We start from the raw sequence: 17145 nt of genomic DNA, 5'->3' as shown, positions 1-17145 counted from the left end.
CCTTGATGATCCCAGAGTCCTCTGCTCCTGGACTGCAAGATCCACCATTCCCCTCCTTTTGTCACAAAATGTCTACCTTTACATTTGCAACACTCACAATCAGTCCTGATAACAATTATTCATTATTGAACCACAAGAATCTCATCCCCATCTCCTTTCATCAGCCCCCTCTAGATAGGTTGGAAACCACTCAGTGGAGATTCTACCTTCCCCCATACCCTCTGAAGCTAGGATCCCTCTTGAAAGCTTGTAAGCCAGTCACTTCTTGCCTTTGTAGCTCCCCCATTTTGGGTAGCCAATGTCTAAGTTGCTCATCCCTGTCAACCCTGTGTACCAAGGGGGTAGGAATGATCCTGCATATTTTCTTAAATGATTTTTTTAATCTAATTTATACTAAAATCCTTATAGGGAAAGGTCTCACAGTAGTTCCTGCATTTTTGGACAATCATCAAATTGCTAAGATCAGTAAGAAAACATAAAGCCTATTTCAAATAAATACCATACCATTTACTTTGATCCAACTGCTGAATTAATAGAGAATCCACACACAGAATGACAATGCTATTTTAAAGCTTTCTATGACTTCTTCAAGAAGGCAACACAACACAGAGAAAAATAGAATCCAACCATATTGCATAGTTAATGAGGACAAAAGAAGCAAAAGACAAACACGAACTTGGTGATAGTCAGATGATATAGAAAATGACTGATGTGGAAAGATTTTTACTTCATGGCTCAACTATGGTTAAAAGGAATAACTGTGCAACTCAGGTTTCTATTATGTTTCTCATCCTTTTTAAGAGTCACATGTACAGAGGTCCTGATGTTGTCCAAGATATTTTGAGGAAAAGCATGCAGAAAAATAAGTGTTGATTGCCTGCCTATCTGATAGTTGCCAGAGCTAGCTACACGCGTAAAATGACAGAAAATTGGAAAAGAAATCAGTGTGACGGTCTCGAATTTGCCATTAATGAAAGTCTTTTGTCTGTGTTGAATTTCCATTTCCAAAACTCAGAAGAATTCCTTCTTTCCATTTTTTCCCATGAGAGACCATACATTTTATCCCTAATTCTGCCACTAATGAACTCTCTGGCCATAAACAAAGCACTTACGTTCCCTGAGTTTCTCTATTCTGATTTGAAAATTGAAGAACAGTGGAGCTGTTTTTGTGGTTGAAATAAAGATTATCCTATAGATTGGGAAAAGAAACAGTTTATTAATTTTATTCAACAAAGAATGGAGAGATAAGTACATCTTAGAATAATCAAATCTTTGAGAATCAAAGGGCAGCATTTGGCCAAGGATGAAGTTCAGAGGGACGGAAACAAGAAACACAAGTAGACAGTGAAATAAGAGATATTTCACTGTGAAGATTGCTGTCAATAAGATGAAACAAAATGTGTATGAATTGTTGGATGGAAAACTGTTCTGCTATGTAAACTTTCACCCAGTTCACACACACACACACACACACAGCTGCAAATGCAGCAAGTGAAGAGGAAAAGAAGCATTATTTAAATACATGAAGTCACAGTAGTCTTGGTGTGGTGCTATGGGTAATGCACTGGACTGCAAGGTCAATTTGAACCACAAGGTCCATGGTTCAAATTCACCAGTCACTCCTCAAAAACCCTATACACTCTGAGTAGAAACTGACTCGACAGCACTTAAAAACAACAGTGAAGTCACAAGAGAAAATAAATTTTACCTTTGAAGAATCAGTTAAGGGTTTGAACAAATATTAGTTAAAGAACTCTCTTCGATCATGTCCCAGCAGCAAGAAATCCACAGAATACCAATAAAATCCACATTCCTCAACTCCAGATTATTATGCAGAGTTGTATTCTTCTATGTATTATCTGCCAAGAGCTGTATTTTAGAGCTGAGTTCTGCATTCCTAAAAATATAGAAAAGGGAACGAAATGATGACATGATGTTGTAGACAGAGAATCAAAAGGAACAGCTGTAATTTTTGAGACCCCAGTGGTAAGAATAAATTAATTAATTAAATAAAAAAGCCACATTTCAGTTATTCTCCCCATCCTCCAATTGTAATATACCCTAGATGGCTAATATACCATTTCACCCCCTTATTATGTAGGGTGCCCACAAGTTTATGCTCCACACCACAGCAATTATGAAAGTTAAAGGGGTGAACAGTAAGAATAAACTGGAATTGTTTTAGGCTTGTATTTCTATTTCTTGTTTCACAATTATGTTCCTTTTAAATATTTTTTACCTCTTAGCTTGGATTTATATATAATAGAAATTACACTAGATTACTCCTTAAATTGGAGTCCTGGTGTGGTGCTGTGTGTTAATGCGCTGGACTGCAAAGTTGCTTTGAACTGCAAGGTCAATGGTTCAAGCGCCTCAGCTGCTCTTCGGAAACCCTATACAGTGTTTTATGGGTCAGAACCAACTCGACGGCACTTAAAACAACAACAACTCTTTAATTTGGAGTTCTGGTGTGGCACTGTGGGTTAATGCAAGTTCAGTTTGAACCTCAAGGACAGAATTCAAGCTCACCAACTGCTCCTCGGAAACCCTATACAGGGTCACTATGAGTAGGAACAGACTCAATGGCACTTCATAACAACAACTCTTTAAACTGGGTTTCAGGTAATTTCCATCATTTTTTAGCTATGTGACTTCAAGATACATGTTGTTGCTGTTAGTTGCCCTCAAGTACAATTTTGACTCATGGCCAACCTATACACAACAGAAAAAACACTGCCTCTCCTGCATCATCCTCCCAATTGTTATTAAATTTGAGCTCATTGCTGCTTCCACCATGTCAATCCATCCTATTCCGGGTCTTCATCTTTTTCACCTACCCTCCACTCTACCAAGCATGATGTCCTGGTTCTTCCTGATAACATACGCAAAGTATGAGAGACAAAGTCTGGCCATTCTGGCTGATAGGGAGCATTCTGGCTGTACTTCTGCCAACACAGATTAGTTTGTTCTTCTGTCAGCCCATGGTGCTTTCAATATTCTTCTCTATCACCATAAGTCAAATGCATCAATTTTTCTACAGTCTTCCTTTTTCATTGTCCAATTTTCACATGCATATGAGGTTATTGAAAATACCATGATTTGGGTCAGGTACACCTTAGTCCTCAAACTAACATCTTTATAACATTTTAAAGAAAACTTTTGCAGCAGTTTTACCTAATGCAATACATCATTTGAATTTTAACTGCTACTTCCAATAGTATTGATTATGGATTCAAGCAAAATGAAGTCTTGGACAACAACTTCAATCTTTTCTGCATTCATCCTGACATTAGTTTTTGTTACAGTTGTGAGGATTTTTATTTTCTTGACATTGGGGTACAATCCATACAGAAGGCTGTAGTCTTTGATCTTCTAAAGTAAGTATTTCAAGTCTCCTTAGCATTTAGCAAGTAGGGTTATATCATCAGCCTATTGCAGGTTGTTAAATTAGTTTTCCTCCAATCCTGATGCCACATGCTTCTTCATATAATCCAGCTTCTGGGATTATTTGTTCAATGCACAGATTGAATCAGTATATTGAAAGGATACAATCCTAGGACATAGTTCCTGATTTTAAGCCATTCAGTGTTTCCTTGTTCTGTTCTAACAACTGCCTCTTGGTCAATGTATCACTTCTAATCTGATACACACCCCTTAAATACTCTCTCAAAGACATCTCCATGTATTATTTTTTTTTTATCCCCATTCCTCATTTCCTTTTTATTTAGGTAGCCACCTGGTAAGAGAAATTTGGTCTTCTTTAAGAAGCTGAGAAAATGGAAATGCTAAGCAATAAAGCACCAGGTTCTCTTTAACAGATGAAAGTAAAGGACATCCGGGACCATCATTGCACAAGCACGTGTGCGTGTGTGTGTGTGTGTGTGTGTATGTGTAATATTGGCCAATTTTTTTTTTTTTTAAATATTTTCTTTTGCTCACTAAACTAGTCCAGCATAGTACAAGGTTAAAACCAACTCACTGGTTCCATGTATAAACATCTTGAAGTGAATGTGCTACTCCAGGTTACATTTGCTCTTCAAAAACTAAAATGAACATGTCACCCATTTGCAGAGCCCTTTCAACAGCAACTATAATGACAATATATTTAAAGCAGTCCTCTTAGTTTATTAGAAGGGAAAATCTTGGGCTCAGGCCTTTGTTTTCTCTCTTTGCAGTTCATTTGTGGTTAGTCTGTGTACTTAGTATTTTATACATCAGCAACAGCTGTATTCCAAAGCTCAGAGGCAAACCTCTCTCAAAATAACTTTGTTACAAAGAGAAAATGGTATTTATGAACTTTGGCAGAAACTGTACTCTTGAGCCATGTTAAATTTTGAAACTTGAATGGAAAAATCCACTGCATGTAGAAGCCAGCCATGCAGGATCTTGAGCTGGGTCTATTGTTAGCAGAAGAAAGACTTGCCAGCAACACAGAGAGCTCTAGGGGGTGTAGGGGGACTCTGAGAGCTTGAGCACATTGTGTCCTGCAGGGATGCTGGACCAAGCCCACTTGGATGAGAACCTAACCACAGCATTACACATGCTCACAAAGAGGCAAAGCAGGAAGCCTGCCATTTGGCAAAGTGTCTTTACATAACCAGAGTCTGGATTTGCATTAGCTTACATAGACAGTTTCACAGATTCTCAAAAATAACTTTATGATACACCCATTACATAATAATGTTTCTGTCATTTGAGAATCCTTTATAGTTTATGGTGAAAAGGGCTGCCTTAGGTCCCATGTGCAATGCCTCATTGCCCCAATGCCTTCACGTTTTATGGTCAGTGTTGCTGTGTTCTCTTGGATCACGGGAGAGGAAAGACCTGGTTCCATCAGTTCTGTTTCCGTATAGCTTGGCCTGACTTGGAGCAACCCTAGACCACAATGATAGATTTCCCTAATTGCAGATTTCAGAAAGAAGAGAGAAGAGTGTCTATTGGAATTCTTCCTTCCTGAAAGCACCTAGATTCATGCAAATGTATCCTTTTCCATCTGTGAGTTCTGTATATAAACAAGGATGCTGGCTCCATAAGTCAGACCTAGAGCTTTATTACTTTAAGTCTTCCAGAAAGGGGTTAACCGAGGTGCCTAGATGAACCACATCTGCATGTACAAACAACAAATAGCAGCTGCTTTTTCCTGGCTGGGGAGTGGGGAGACCTTAAATCTATAGCTCGCAGTTATAAATAAAGATGTTTTATGATGCTTCAGGAAGAATAAAAAGTCAATTTGATCTAAATCTTTCTCTACATTGATAACTAGTATTATGGCCTATTGAGAGGTATTAAAGACTCCTCTAAATTGAAACAAAATCTCTTCAGTCTGGAATAGTGTAAGTATGGTTCTACTATAGAGCAAGTGAATGGAGTAAATAGTAGTTCTGGGTCCTTATAATCAAGGGTCTTGTATGTTTTTTAAAGATCAACTATAGGTTAATTAGACATGGATTCAAGATGTTGGGAAGTGAGCACTCAGGATATGCCTTATTTTATTAGCACAAATATTGGAATATAAGTGACTCTGCACTAAGTTTGTGGAAAAATTTTTATTTCTTCACCAGGGTATTTGCCCTATAATTTATATAAGATTCTGATTTCTGGGGAGTAGTTAATCTTACAGTCCAGGAACAGAGGACCCTAGCACCATCAAGGGAGAAGAACATAAGTAGAATGTGGGACCCTATGCAGAGAAGCAGCGACACCAGAGATGGAGACAGAGATGAGGACATGAAGACAGGGAGCAGCTGAGGACTATAGACTGATGAAAAAAGAAAGGCTGTGTGTTGGCAGCCAGGAGGCAGGCTTGCAGAATTTGGTTGCTTAAATGATTATACATTATATACCAAACAACAACAACAACCAAAAAGAAAAAAACACCAGAGGGAATAGGAGCAAATATTGTTGAATGATGATGCATGGAGGAGATTGTGATCGTTGTAATGAAACTAAATATGATAGGATGAGTACAAAACTGATGTTCTCTCATGTAAACTATCACTCAATTCACAATAAAAGCTTTAAAAAAAAATAATGGATAGCATGGCACTTAACAACAACAACTCATGAAACATAAGAGTTTAGTTGTGTTGTTATTGTTCTAGGTACCATCAAGTTGGTCCCAACTCATAGCAACCTTATTCATCTTAGAGCAAACTATGCACAACAGAATGAAACACTGCCCGGTCCTGCACCAACCTCACAATCATTGCTACATTTAAGCCCATTGCTGCCACCACTGTGCCAATCCATCTAGTTTGGGGTCTTCCTCTTTTTTCGCTGAACCTCTGCTTTACCAAGCATGATGTCCTTCTCTAGAGACTATTCCCTCTTGATAATATACATGTCTGAAGTATGAGAAACTAAGTCTGGTTATCCTGGCTTCTAAGGAGTATTCTGGCTGTACTTCTTGTAACACAGATTTAATTGTTCTTTTGGCTGTCCATGGTACTTTTAATAGTCTCCTCCAACATCATAGTTCAAATGCACCAGTTCTTCTGTGGTCTTCCTTATTCGCTGTCCAGATTTCACATGCATGTGAGGTTATTGAAAATACCATGGTTTGGGTCAGGTGCACCTTAGTTCTCAAACTGACATCTTTGCTCTTCAACACTTTAAAAAGGTCTTGTGTAGCAGATTTGCCCAATGCAATACGTCGTTTGATTTGACTGCTGCTTCCGTGAGTGCTGATGGTTGATCCAAGAAGAATGAAGTCCTTGACAACTTCAATCTTTTCTCCATTTATCATAATGTTATTTACTGAGTTTAATTGTAGTTATTACATGATATTTTTCCTTGTTTTTATTCTGCAGCCTCCACCTCAGATATATGACAAACAGTTGGATGAAAGAGAACACACCATTGAAGAATGGAAAGGTGATTCCACTGCTCACAGTATACTTTTTGCTTTATTAAAACTCAGAAAAATCCAAACAGTTTTCTTCTTTAAAACAATTTACTGATAGATGATTTTCTAATTGTTATATTTTTGGATAGATTTCAAGACTCCTAAAACTTATCTTTTCATACTAATAGCACTATTGCATTTGATCATGAATGGAATGAATGCTTATTAAGTATTTTTAAATAATTCTGCTTATCAAAATACATGTGTTTATCATAGGGAGGGTAAGCTTCAAGATAATTCAAAAGTTTTGTTAAACTTTTGTATGTATTTATGTTAATACATAAAGTTATTGTATAAAATGGATATAATTAAAAATGCATCTGAGATAGTTTTATATACTCATTTACTGGATTTATCAAACTTGAACATTTGCATAGTAAACCTGTATCTAAATGATTTATTTTCTCTTTAAAGTAAGAAAAGAAAAAAATAAATACACAAATTTTTTTTTTTTTTTTTAATTAATGTAAGTGTTGTACCATATGTTCAGAATACATTGAAGGTGAAAAAAAGTAGACGGATAAGTCAAACTTACAAAGAATTATGAAATCATGTAATAACTAAGACAGAATAAATTTAAGTAAAACAGAACAAATTATCAAGCCCAAATGAGGAGGAATATAAAAGTCAGATCTAAGAGGAAGGAACTTCAGAGCTACCTTGAAGGAATTCATAAATGTAAATTGGTAGGTGAAAAACAAATGAAGAAAATATAGTGCTTTTGGTTAATGGGCTGGATTGCAAAGTCCACGTAAACCCAGGAGGCCTGCAGTTCAAGCTCACCAGCTCCTCCTTGGAAACCTTATACAGGCTCGCTATGGGTCAGGACCCAATTCAACGGCACTTTATATAGCATACCAAGAGGAAAACAGGGGTCTTGGTGTGGTACTGTAGGATAAGCATTTGACTGCTGACCATGAGGTTGGGGCACAACAGAATGAAACACTGCCCTATCCTGGGCCAACCTCACAATTGTTGCCATGCTTGAGCCCATTGATGCTGCCACTTTGCCAATCGTCTCACTGGGGGTCTTCCTCTTTCTCTCTGATCCTTCACCCCACCAAACATGATATACTTCTCCAGCAACTGGTCCCTCCTGACAATATGTCCAAAGTATGAAAGACAAAGTTTGGCCATTCTGGTCTTCAAGGAGCACTCTGGCTGCACTTCTTCCAACACAGATCTTTTGGCAGTCCATGGTACTCTCAATATTCTCTTCCAACACCATAACTCAAAAGCATCAATTCTTCTATGGTCTTCCTTATTCACTGTCCAGCTTTCACATGCACATGAGGTTATTGAAAATACCATGGCTTGGGTCAGGCACACCTTAGTTCTCAAACTGACAGCTTTGCTCTTCAACACTTTCAAAAGGTCTTGTGCAGCAGATTTGCCTAATGGAATACGTCGTTGGATTACTTGAAAGATATTTACTTGGATTTCATTAGCTAATGCAAAGGCATTCAGTTTTGTGGAGTTTACAAACTATGGATAACATTGTAAAGACTGAGACTTCAAGAACACTTAATAATGCTCATGAGGAACTTGTATTTAGAACAAGTAGTCATTGTTTGAACACAGCAAGGCAATACTGAATGGCTTAAAATCAGGAAAGCTGTGTGCCAGGGTTTTATCCTTTCAGCATACTTATTCAATCTGTATGTTGAGCAAATAATCTGAGAAGCTAGATTATAAAAAGAAGAATGTGCCATCAGAATTCCGGGAAGACTCATTAACAACCAGTGATATGCAGATGGCACAACCTTGACTGCTGGAATCAAAGAGAACTTGGAATATTTACTGATGAAGACTATGACCTATATATAGCCTTCATTATGAACTTTACCTCAAGGTAAAGAAAAAAATCCTTACAACTAGACCAATAAATAAAATCATGGTCAATTTTTAAAGACTGACATTGTCAAATACTTAATTTTCCTTGGATTAACAATCACTGCTTATGGATACAGCAATTAATAATTCAAGTGATTTATTGCATTAGGCATATCATCTGTAGAAGACATTTTTAACATTTTCTTGTCAGGATTGTGAACCTATGTCTCTTTTTCCTTGGATATGTTATCAGAGTGACTAGTCCTTGGAGAAGAACATTTTACTTGGAAAAGCAGAGAGTCTGAAAAAGAAGAAGATCCTGCCCCAAAAGTGATATTGTAACAGTGGTAACAACAATGGGCTCAAATATAACATCTGTGAGGATGGCCCAGGACTGGACATTATTTCGTTCTATTGTGAAGAGAGTTGGTATATGTCAGAATCAAGTCAATGCTACCTAACAACATGGTGCATCATTTAATAACCACTTTTACAAATCTTTGCCTCACTAGAGTAGATACTAAGGTAATACACAAATTACCTTTACTAAGTAAAACAAAACTCTAAGTTAAAATACAGTGTCCAGTAAGGCATATTTGTGGCATTTTTAAGCAGTAAAACCCTTGTAATATAAAAGTGCATTTGTTGTGTTCTAGATGTGGCACTGTAGGATAAAGCACTGGACCACAAAGTCTGTTTGAACCACAAAGTTGAAGGTTCAAACTCACTAGCTGCTCCTTGGAAACCTTATGGGTCACTATCAGTTAGAACTGACTCAACAACACTTACCAACAAGATCGAAGTCCTGGATGTATTGTTGGTGTCAGAATCCATTTTTTGAGAATGACTTAGGAAACTAGATCCTCTTCATTTCCAATCTCCCTACTAAAAAAAAAAGGATTACATCCTTCCTTTTGTATCCCATTAACACTGCCTGATTTAGGAGAAAGATGAGGCTTTCTGCTTCTGCAAGGATTTAAAGCTTCAGAACCCCTAAAAAAGGGTTGTTATAATCAGAAATCAGTGGCACTTAACAACAACAGCAACCACTACCTGATTAACTGTCAGGGATCTCCCTATTTTAATTTTGCTATTTTATTACTTGGTCATTATTTGTTAGCAGCCCAACTCGTAACCCACTATTGATAAAGATGTTGAAAGGATCTGGCAAATCCTAATGATATCACTGCAATTTTGATTCCTTATTGATATTTCTGTACATTGCTCAACATTGTTTATGACTTTCATCACAACCATCTCTTAGTTTGTTTCTATGGTGGCACTCAGTTAAAATGTGAGAGGTAGGAGAGTAATCCTCATCCTAAGAGACATTATTTTCCAAATCAAAATCACTGTCTTTTATCTAGATTGGTATGTTGCTGCTGCTCCTCAGAAACAGTATACAGGATTGCTGTGAGTTGGAACTGACTCAGCGGCACTTCACAACAAGAAAACAGAGAGTAGCAAGAAGCACAAAGTAGCATAAAAATAATAAATAGATTCCATAAGCCAAGGGGTCATGTTCGAGACGATGAAAAATAAAAGGAGCCCTTATGAATAGTGTTGTTGTTGTTGTTAAGTGCCATTGAGTCAGTTCCAACTCAGTGACCTTGAATAGGGTTTCCAAGGAGCATCTGGTGGGTTTGAGCTGCCGACTTTTCAGTTAGCTGTCCAGTGCTAATCCTACAGTGCCACATTAGGACTCCCTTATAAACAGTAGTTTAACTAAAAGGTGAAAATGGAAAATTCTTGATTTCATCTGATGGGAACAGGAGAACACTCTTTGTGTTCATGAGTAGGTAAGTGATATGATATAATTTGAGAAGGATGTGGACTAATGCATGGAAAAATTGAGAAAGAAATATCTGCAAAGGATGTTATGTAAATCATAAGATATTGCAAAGCAAGAATGCAGGGCTGAATGGTTACTCAGCTAAAGGAAATAAAATAAAAAAAATTGAAGACATCCAAGTATAACTCCAGCCATGAAACAGCTAAAAAGGCATGTCAACTTCAGAACAAATAAAATGAATTATTTTTTTTTTCTTAGTATGTTGAGTTTTGAACAAGTTTACATTTACAAATCTAAGATTGGTATCTGGAAAGAATATGAAGTACCAGATGGGAAATTTTGGTGATTGGTAATACTTTGATGTCATGAGAATATATGCATCTCTTAGGGAGTGAGTATTAATGAAAAATGCATTTTCAAAAACTGAGGCATAGAGTAATGTACTTCCTTGAACAATGCACCAACAGCCAACAATAACAACCCAATAAGAAATAACAAATGTGAAATAATAATAAATGACAAACAGCAAACCCAATAACAAAGGTGAGAAGGGAAGGAGGGGAAGAGAAGTTAGATGAGTGGAAATAGAACACAAAGCATGGCAACAATGAGAATGCTAATACAACATCAAAATTGTAACCAATGTCACAGAACACTTTGTCTAAAAATACTAAAGGGGATCCTAATTTGTTACGTAAACTTTCACGAAAAACACAATACAACAAAAACAAAAAACATAGCATGGCCAATGAACTATAAGAAATAAAATTAAAATGCATCAGGACCCTCCCTTTTAAAAAAAAAATCAGAACAAAATCACAATATATATTCTTTGTTCTTTATATTTATTTAAATGCTTTATTGAGCATCTTTGTACCGGACTCTATGCTAATTGCACAGAAATGAAGAAGAGAAAAGTCACAATTGATCTTGAATTTACTCACCCCCATCAAAATGCTATTTTTGTCATTACTTAATGAATTTCCTTATGGAATAAGGACACACTTGCTTTTTATAACATTGATAACTCTCTCTTACAGAACTTATCTACAAGGAAGTAATGAATTCAGAAGAAAAGACAAAAAATGGTGTAGTAAAAGGACAGCCTTCTCCTTCAGGTACCCACTCTCAGTGAATAAACAATAAATCAATACCCAGGTGTTTATCTTGGCTTTTGAGAAGAAAACTAATAACATTGCTTACAGAGCACATGCACAAATATCACATGACTGTTTCCCTATGATGATTTCAGCTTTGTCCCCTTAGATCTTTACTGTGGCATTCATTGTGATTGCTCTGGTTAACACGACTGTATTAGTTACCTTGTGCTGCTATAATAGAAATACCACATGCACATGGCATACATAAACAAACACACTTATTTTCTCACAGTTTAGAATGCTAGGCATCTGCATTCAGGGTGCCAACTCTAGGGGAAGGCTTTCTCTTTCTGTCAACTTTGGGGGAAAGTCTATTGCTTTGTTCCATGGTGAATTTCATGTGATGTGGCATCTGTCTTCCTCCATCTCTGCTTGCTTCTCTCTGCCTCATCTGCTCTTTTTGTATCTCAGAAGAGATTGAGTCAGACACACCCTAATGAAATATATCCTCATAAACATAATCAATTTCCACATTGGATTGTAAGCACAGTTAGAGGCTTTAGGATTTACAACACACAACTCTATAACAATGACCTAGCACAAACGTTCTTTCAGAACTTTTTTTAAGATAGTAATGAATCCTTATTGTTGTTGTTTCTAAGTGCCCTCAAGTTGGTTCCAACTCATAGTGACCCTGTATAAGGTTTCCAAGGAACAATGGGTGAGTTTGAACCACCAACTTTGTGATTCAAACTGACCTTGAGGTCTAGTATTTTGTCCCACAACGCCACACCAGGACTCCATAGTGAATCCTATAGAAACATTAATATGAGCTGGTTGAAAGGTAAAAATGTTTTGCCAAAATGCAGGGCCACAGGCCCTCTTGGCCACATAAATGCTATTGTTAGGTGCCAACAAGTCAGTGCTATCATGACACTGTGTAGGGTGTCCGAGGCTTCAATTATTATGGGAAGTGAAAGCCTCATCTCTGTCCTGTGAAGCAGCTAGTGGGTTTGAACTGCTGGCCACATGAGTAGCAGTCCAGTGCTTATCCTACAGCGTATCAGTGTTCCCACATATAAATGAGGACGTTAGGAATTCCTCAGCCCAACCTTGTGTTTATTTTCCTTTTTGTTTATTTTCACTGTCCTTCTCCTCTCTGCTCCAACCTGATTTCTATAATATTTAATCTGTGATGATACAAAGATCCACAAATTCTGTTTTCAATACTTTCACACTCTACAAAAATTTTCTTATTCTTACAATTCATTGTGTAAAAACCTTGCAACTAAGAAAGTCATAGTGAAACTCAGGATGATAGACATCAGATAAATTAATCATGAAACAGTTGGATGAGTGATCTGCAATAGGACGCGAGGTTTAAATATTTGGGTAAGGAGCAAAGTTTGGATCTTATCAAATCATGATTCTTCAATCCTTAAAAATCAAAATTCTTACATAGAAAGAGAATGGATACATATAGAAGTTTCTATTTTCTTTTAACTTATTAATGACAAAAACAGCAGAATGGCAAAAGTAAGTCAGTGAAGTTACAACTAATAAGATAGGAATAGTCTGTAGAAAAGGAAAACTGAAATAACATGAGATGCCAATTTGTAAATGTCCTACTAGGCAACAATAAGACCTATCTGTGTGGTTATCTTTTCTACCAAGCTTGGGAAGGGAAAAAAAAAAAAATTATCATTTTTCTTCAAGTTTAAAGGTTGGAAAAAATCTAGGACCTCATCAATTAAGTCAAACAAATCCATGTTCCATTAAGAAAAAAAGTGAGCTTGTCCTTAGGTGGACATTTTAGAAAATGCTGATGCATGGTGTTAATAAGATTTCAGAGTTTCTCTCTCTTTCTGTTTTTTTTGTTTTGTTGTTGTTGTTGTTATAATTTATATATATATATAAAATTCTGCTTAGTAATCTACAGGCAGTCCCAGATTACATATGAGAGCTTTTTCTAACTGTTGTCTTTAAGTCTTTAAGTGGAATTTCAAACAGGTGCATATGGTTACTATTTAGCCTTACTTCAGCGGGAAAAAAAGGGCTCAAAACTGCACGTGTAGCAAGAATTAAAGTGATTGTGATGAAGAATTTGTTTCAAGAAGAGTTTGGTTCAGTCATTTCAACTTGAGGGCAAATTTACATAGCATTCAAGGGCAAATAGGAGTTGCCCATAAATTGGAAGTTTGTGACCCATGTTTGTGACTTCCTGTATAAATAAATTTATAATTCATTCATGCTATGCTAGAACTCCTTGTGTGACATTATAGGATAAGCACTGGGCTTCGAACCACAAGGTCAACTGTTCAAAACCACCAGGCACTCCTCAGAAACTCTATACAAGGATTCACAAAGGTCACTATGAGTTTAAACCAGCTCAACAGTACTTAACAACAACATGATTAGGTGACCAAAGTTTTGACTAAGTGTATCTGTTTAAGTTTGCAAGAAATACATTTAAGGTGGTGAAAGCCAAGGACTAGTTTACATAGCAGGGGTTTTGTTGTTATTGTTGATAACGGTGTTGTTTTATTGTATTTTATTTTATTTTCCTGGATGGACCAGAAAAAGAATCCATTCCACTAAATTACTCAATGATGAATATAATCTAGTGCTAGGGAAAATATGATATTGGGTCAGGAGATACGAGATTTCTGGCAATTCAGATCTAATGTGCTTAAGATAAAACACATTGGCTCCATTTAGATTCCCATCCCATTAGTAGATTACTTATTTCTGTTAATGGTGACTCTCTTTTCTTAACCCAGTAGCCTAAAATCCCAGCTTGAGATTTAGTGTACACATATATTAGGTTTTTGTTTCTGTTTTAGCTTCACTTCCTTTTATACCACATGCCTTCTACAGTGCTATATTACTACTCTTTTTCTTAACTGGATCTCTACCTTTTAGAATGTTGACCATTCTAAAGTGCTGTTTTGTCAAATATCACCTCACCCTGAAAGACTTCCTGTTGGAATAGGAACTCTTCTACCTATGGGCCTATTGTCCTATTACCTTTTACTAATTGTAAGCTCATTGTCAGAAAGGCCTATATATGTTTATTTTTGTATGCCATGCACCATCTGTGCACTGTGAGTTAGACCCTGCACATAATAGTAGCTTGATAAATATTTATTGATTGCTGATCAGACGTGTTTCTTGGAACCACTGCGAAAGACAGAATAGAAGGCAAGAACATAGCTTTAGTACAGTGCAATTTAGTATGTTCTTATGCCACTAAATATTTATTTACACTATTAATCTCCATGAGGGTAAATGAGTCATGTGTCAAGTATATGAATTGTTGTTATTGACATTTGCACATGCTTAAAATAAATGTTGGATGCTTTCAGATGGTTATTTAATTCATCCTTTTGGGGAAATAAATACTCGTGTTATACTTGCATACCTGTTTAGTTTACTGTTCCCAAGATTAATTCTAAAATACAGCTGTTAAACCTTGTATGTGTGAAAGCTAAATTGTTGTTCAGTCATTACAATCCTGTGCATCCTAAACTTTAGTTATTTGGCTTAACTGAATTTAGAATTAAAATGACTGTTGATTCAATATTTTTCTACATGATTTAAAAAAAAAAAAAAACTCTTCACTATTTGATTTTGAAAATTATATGCATACTACATATCATATGGAATCCTGGTGGGACACTGTGGGTTAGTACAATAGACAGCAAGGTTGTTTTGAACAGCAAGGTCGGTGGTTCAAGCTTACAAGCCACTACTCAGAAACCCTATACAGGGTTGCTATAAGTTGGAAACAACTTGATGGCACATAACAACAACAACAACATATTGTATGAAGTCCTGGTGTAGCACTGCAGGTTAATGCACTCAACTTCATGGTCAGTTTAAACTACAAGGTCAGTAATTCAAGTTCACCAGCTGCTCCTCAGAAACCCTATACAGGGTTGCTGTGAGTTGGAACAGACTCGATGGCACTTAATAACAACATTATATATGTTATATATAATATAGTAAATATATACAATAAAATGTATGCATATCTGCATCTATACATGACCAAACATTAGAGGCTGTAAGACAGCCGTGTGCTGGAATAAACGCTACTTGTTCACAAGAGTTCTCCTAGTTCAAGTTCACTGACCTCATGTCAATAACTTCAAATTGGCCATGAAGGAAATATTTACAACATAGGAAGTGGCAGAGTCTACAAATTGGAGTGTTTTTCCGCCCCCCAGAGAGCCAATTGCTAAACTTTTACTAGCACCTCACTTGATGTGTGCATCTGTATGTGCCGTAAACTCTGCTGGAAAGGAATTACTGAGAAAACTTCTAAACAGTCAGCTTTTTTGGCATTCTTCATTATAGTAATCTTTTCTCATTAATATTTGTTTATATTTTACTTTACAAACATCAAGCAAAAAGCAAAGTAATATTAAAATACGGAGTCTTTTAATAATCAGTTGTGGCAATATTGGGAACCCATAAACTATGGAATAAGATTATGCAGTTTCTCAGTGACAGAATGAGTCTGAATTCAAAACCCACATTTTAGTGATATTTTAAAACATATACATAGGTAGTTAAATGTACATTCTCAGGATAATATGTAGGTTTGAAATTTATGGATGGAATTGTATATAAATAAGTAATCTAAACTTCTGATACATTTCTAAATGACTGTACTCTCCTTGACTATCTTATTTTACTTGCATAGTGATTTACTTTCAGGAATAGCATAGCTGTCTGCTTTTGAAGTTGATTTGTAAAGGCTTCTAAGGGAATATCTATCTATGAAAGGAATTAATTTTCCTCTAAAGGCATTTGCTATAGAACATTTGTGCTACAATGCATGTAGAATATCAGTTCAAGAAATTCTCATTCTGTTCACCATCCTCATTCAACCAGAGAAATGAGAAATAAGACTCACATAAGTCATAATGAAAGAGCTCTGGTAGCGCAGCAGTTATGAACAGGACTGCTAATCTCAGGGTCAGCAGTTCGAAACTACCAGCAGTTCCACGGGAAAAAGATGAGTCTTTCTACTTCTGTACAGGTTTACAGCCTCAGAAACCCTATGCAGGGGTCACTATGAGTCGGAACAGACTCCACGGCACTTAACCACCACCAAGTAATAATGACTTTGTAAGATAAGGGTGTTTAACATCAGGATGGGCACACGTGTCTCAAAATTTCGAAATCAAAGATAAAGATTTCCAGGTGTTTTTGTTTTTAAATATGCATTCACCTACTTACACGGCAATGTGTCCTCAGATTCACTGATCTAATTAATAATAATAATAAAGAATTGAAACCTAAACAAGATCATATTGAAAGTATCATGTAGATAAAACAGGGGCTACACATACTTTTAAAGTTTTTTCTAGTATCTTTCCATTCTTGTCATCCTAATATTTTTTTTAATTCACACATACACTCTAACACACACATAACAGGAGACACTAAACAGTTTGTGGAAATGTGGAATTGAAAGATAATGTAATTTTTCCTGAAATTTTTGAAGC

The 17145-nt window shown here is 36.4% G+C and overlaps 1 protein-coding gene across 6 annotated transcripts in view; it reads left to right on the top strand.

Annotated features, from left to right (window-relative positions):
• Nucleotides 1-17145, top strand: part of MAPK10 (mitogen-activated protein kinase 10) — a 513930-nt gene that overhangs the window by 482036 nt on the left and 14749 nt on the right. For all 6 annotated transcript variants that reach the window (XM_006867739.1, XM_006867740.1, XM_006867737.1 and 3 more), the window contains 2 exons: nucleotides 6810-6873; nucleotides 11570-11647. In XM_006867739.1, coding sequence (XP_006867801.1) covers nucleotides 6810-6873; nucleotides 11570-11647 — 142 coding nt within the window. The remainder of the gene's footprint in view (nucleotides 1-6809; nucleotides 6874-11569; nucleotides 11648-17145) is intronic.

This window comes from Chrysochloris asiatica, unplaced genomic scaffold, assembly GCF_000296735.1.
Source record: "Chrysochloris asiatica unplaced genomic scaffold, ChrAsi1.0 scaffold00109, whole genome shotgun sequence".
Classification (NCBI taxonomy): domain Eukaryota; kingdom Metazoa; phylum Chordata; class Mammalia; order Afrosoricida; family Chrysochloridae; genus Chrysochloris; species Chrysochloris asiatica.
The sequence above is the reverse complement of the archived record's forward strand: the minus strand, read 5'-3'. Positions and strand labels throughout refer to the sequence as shown.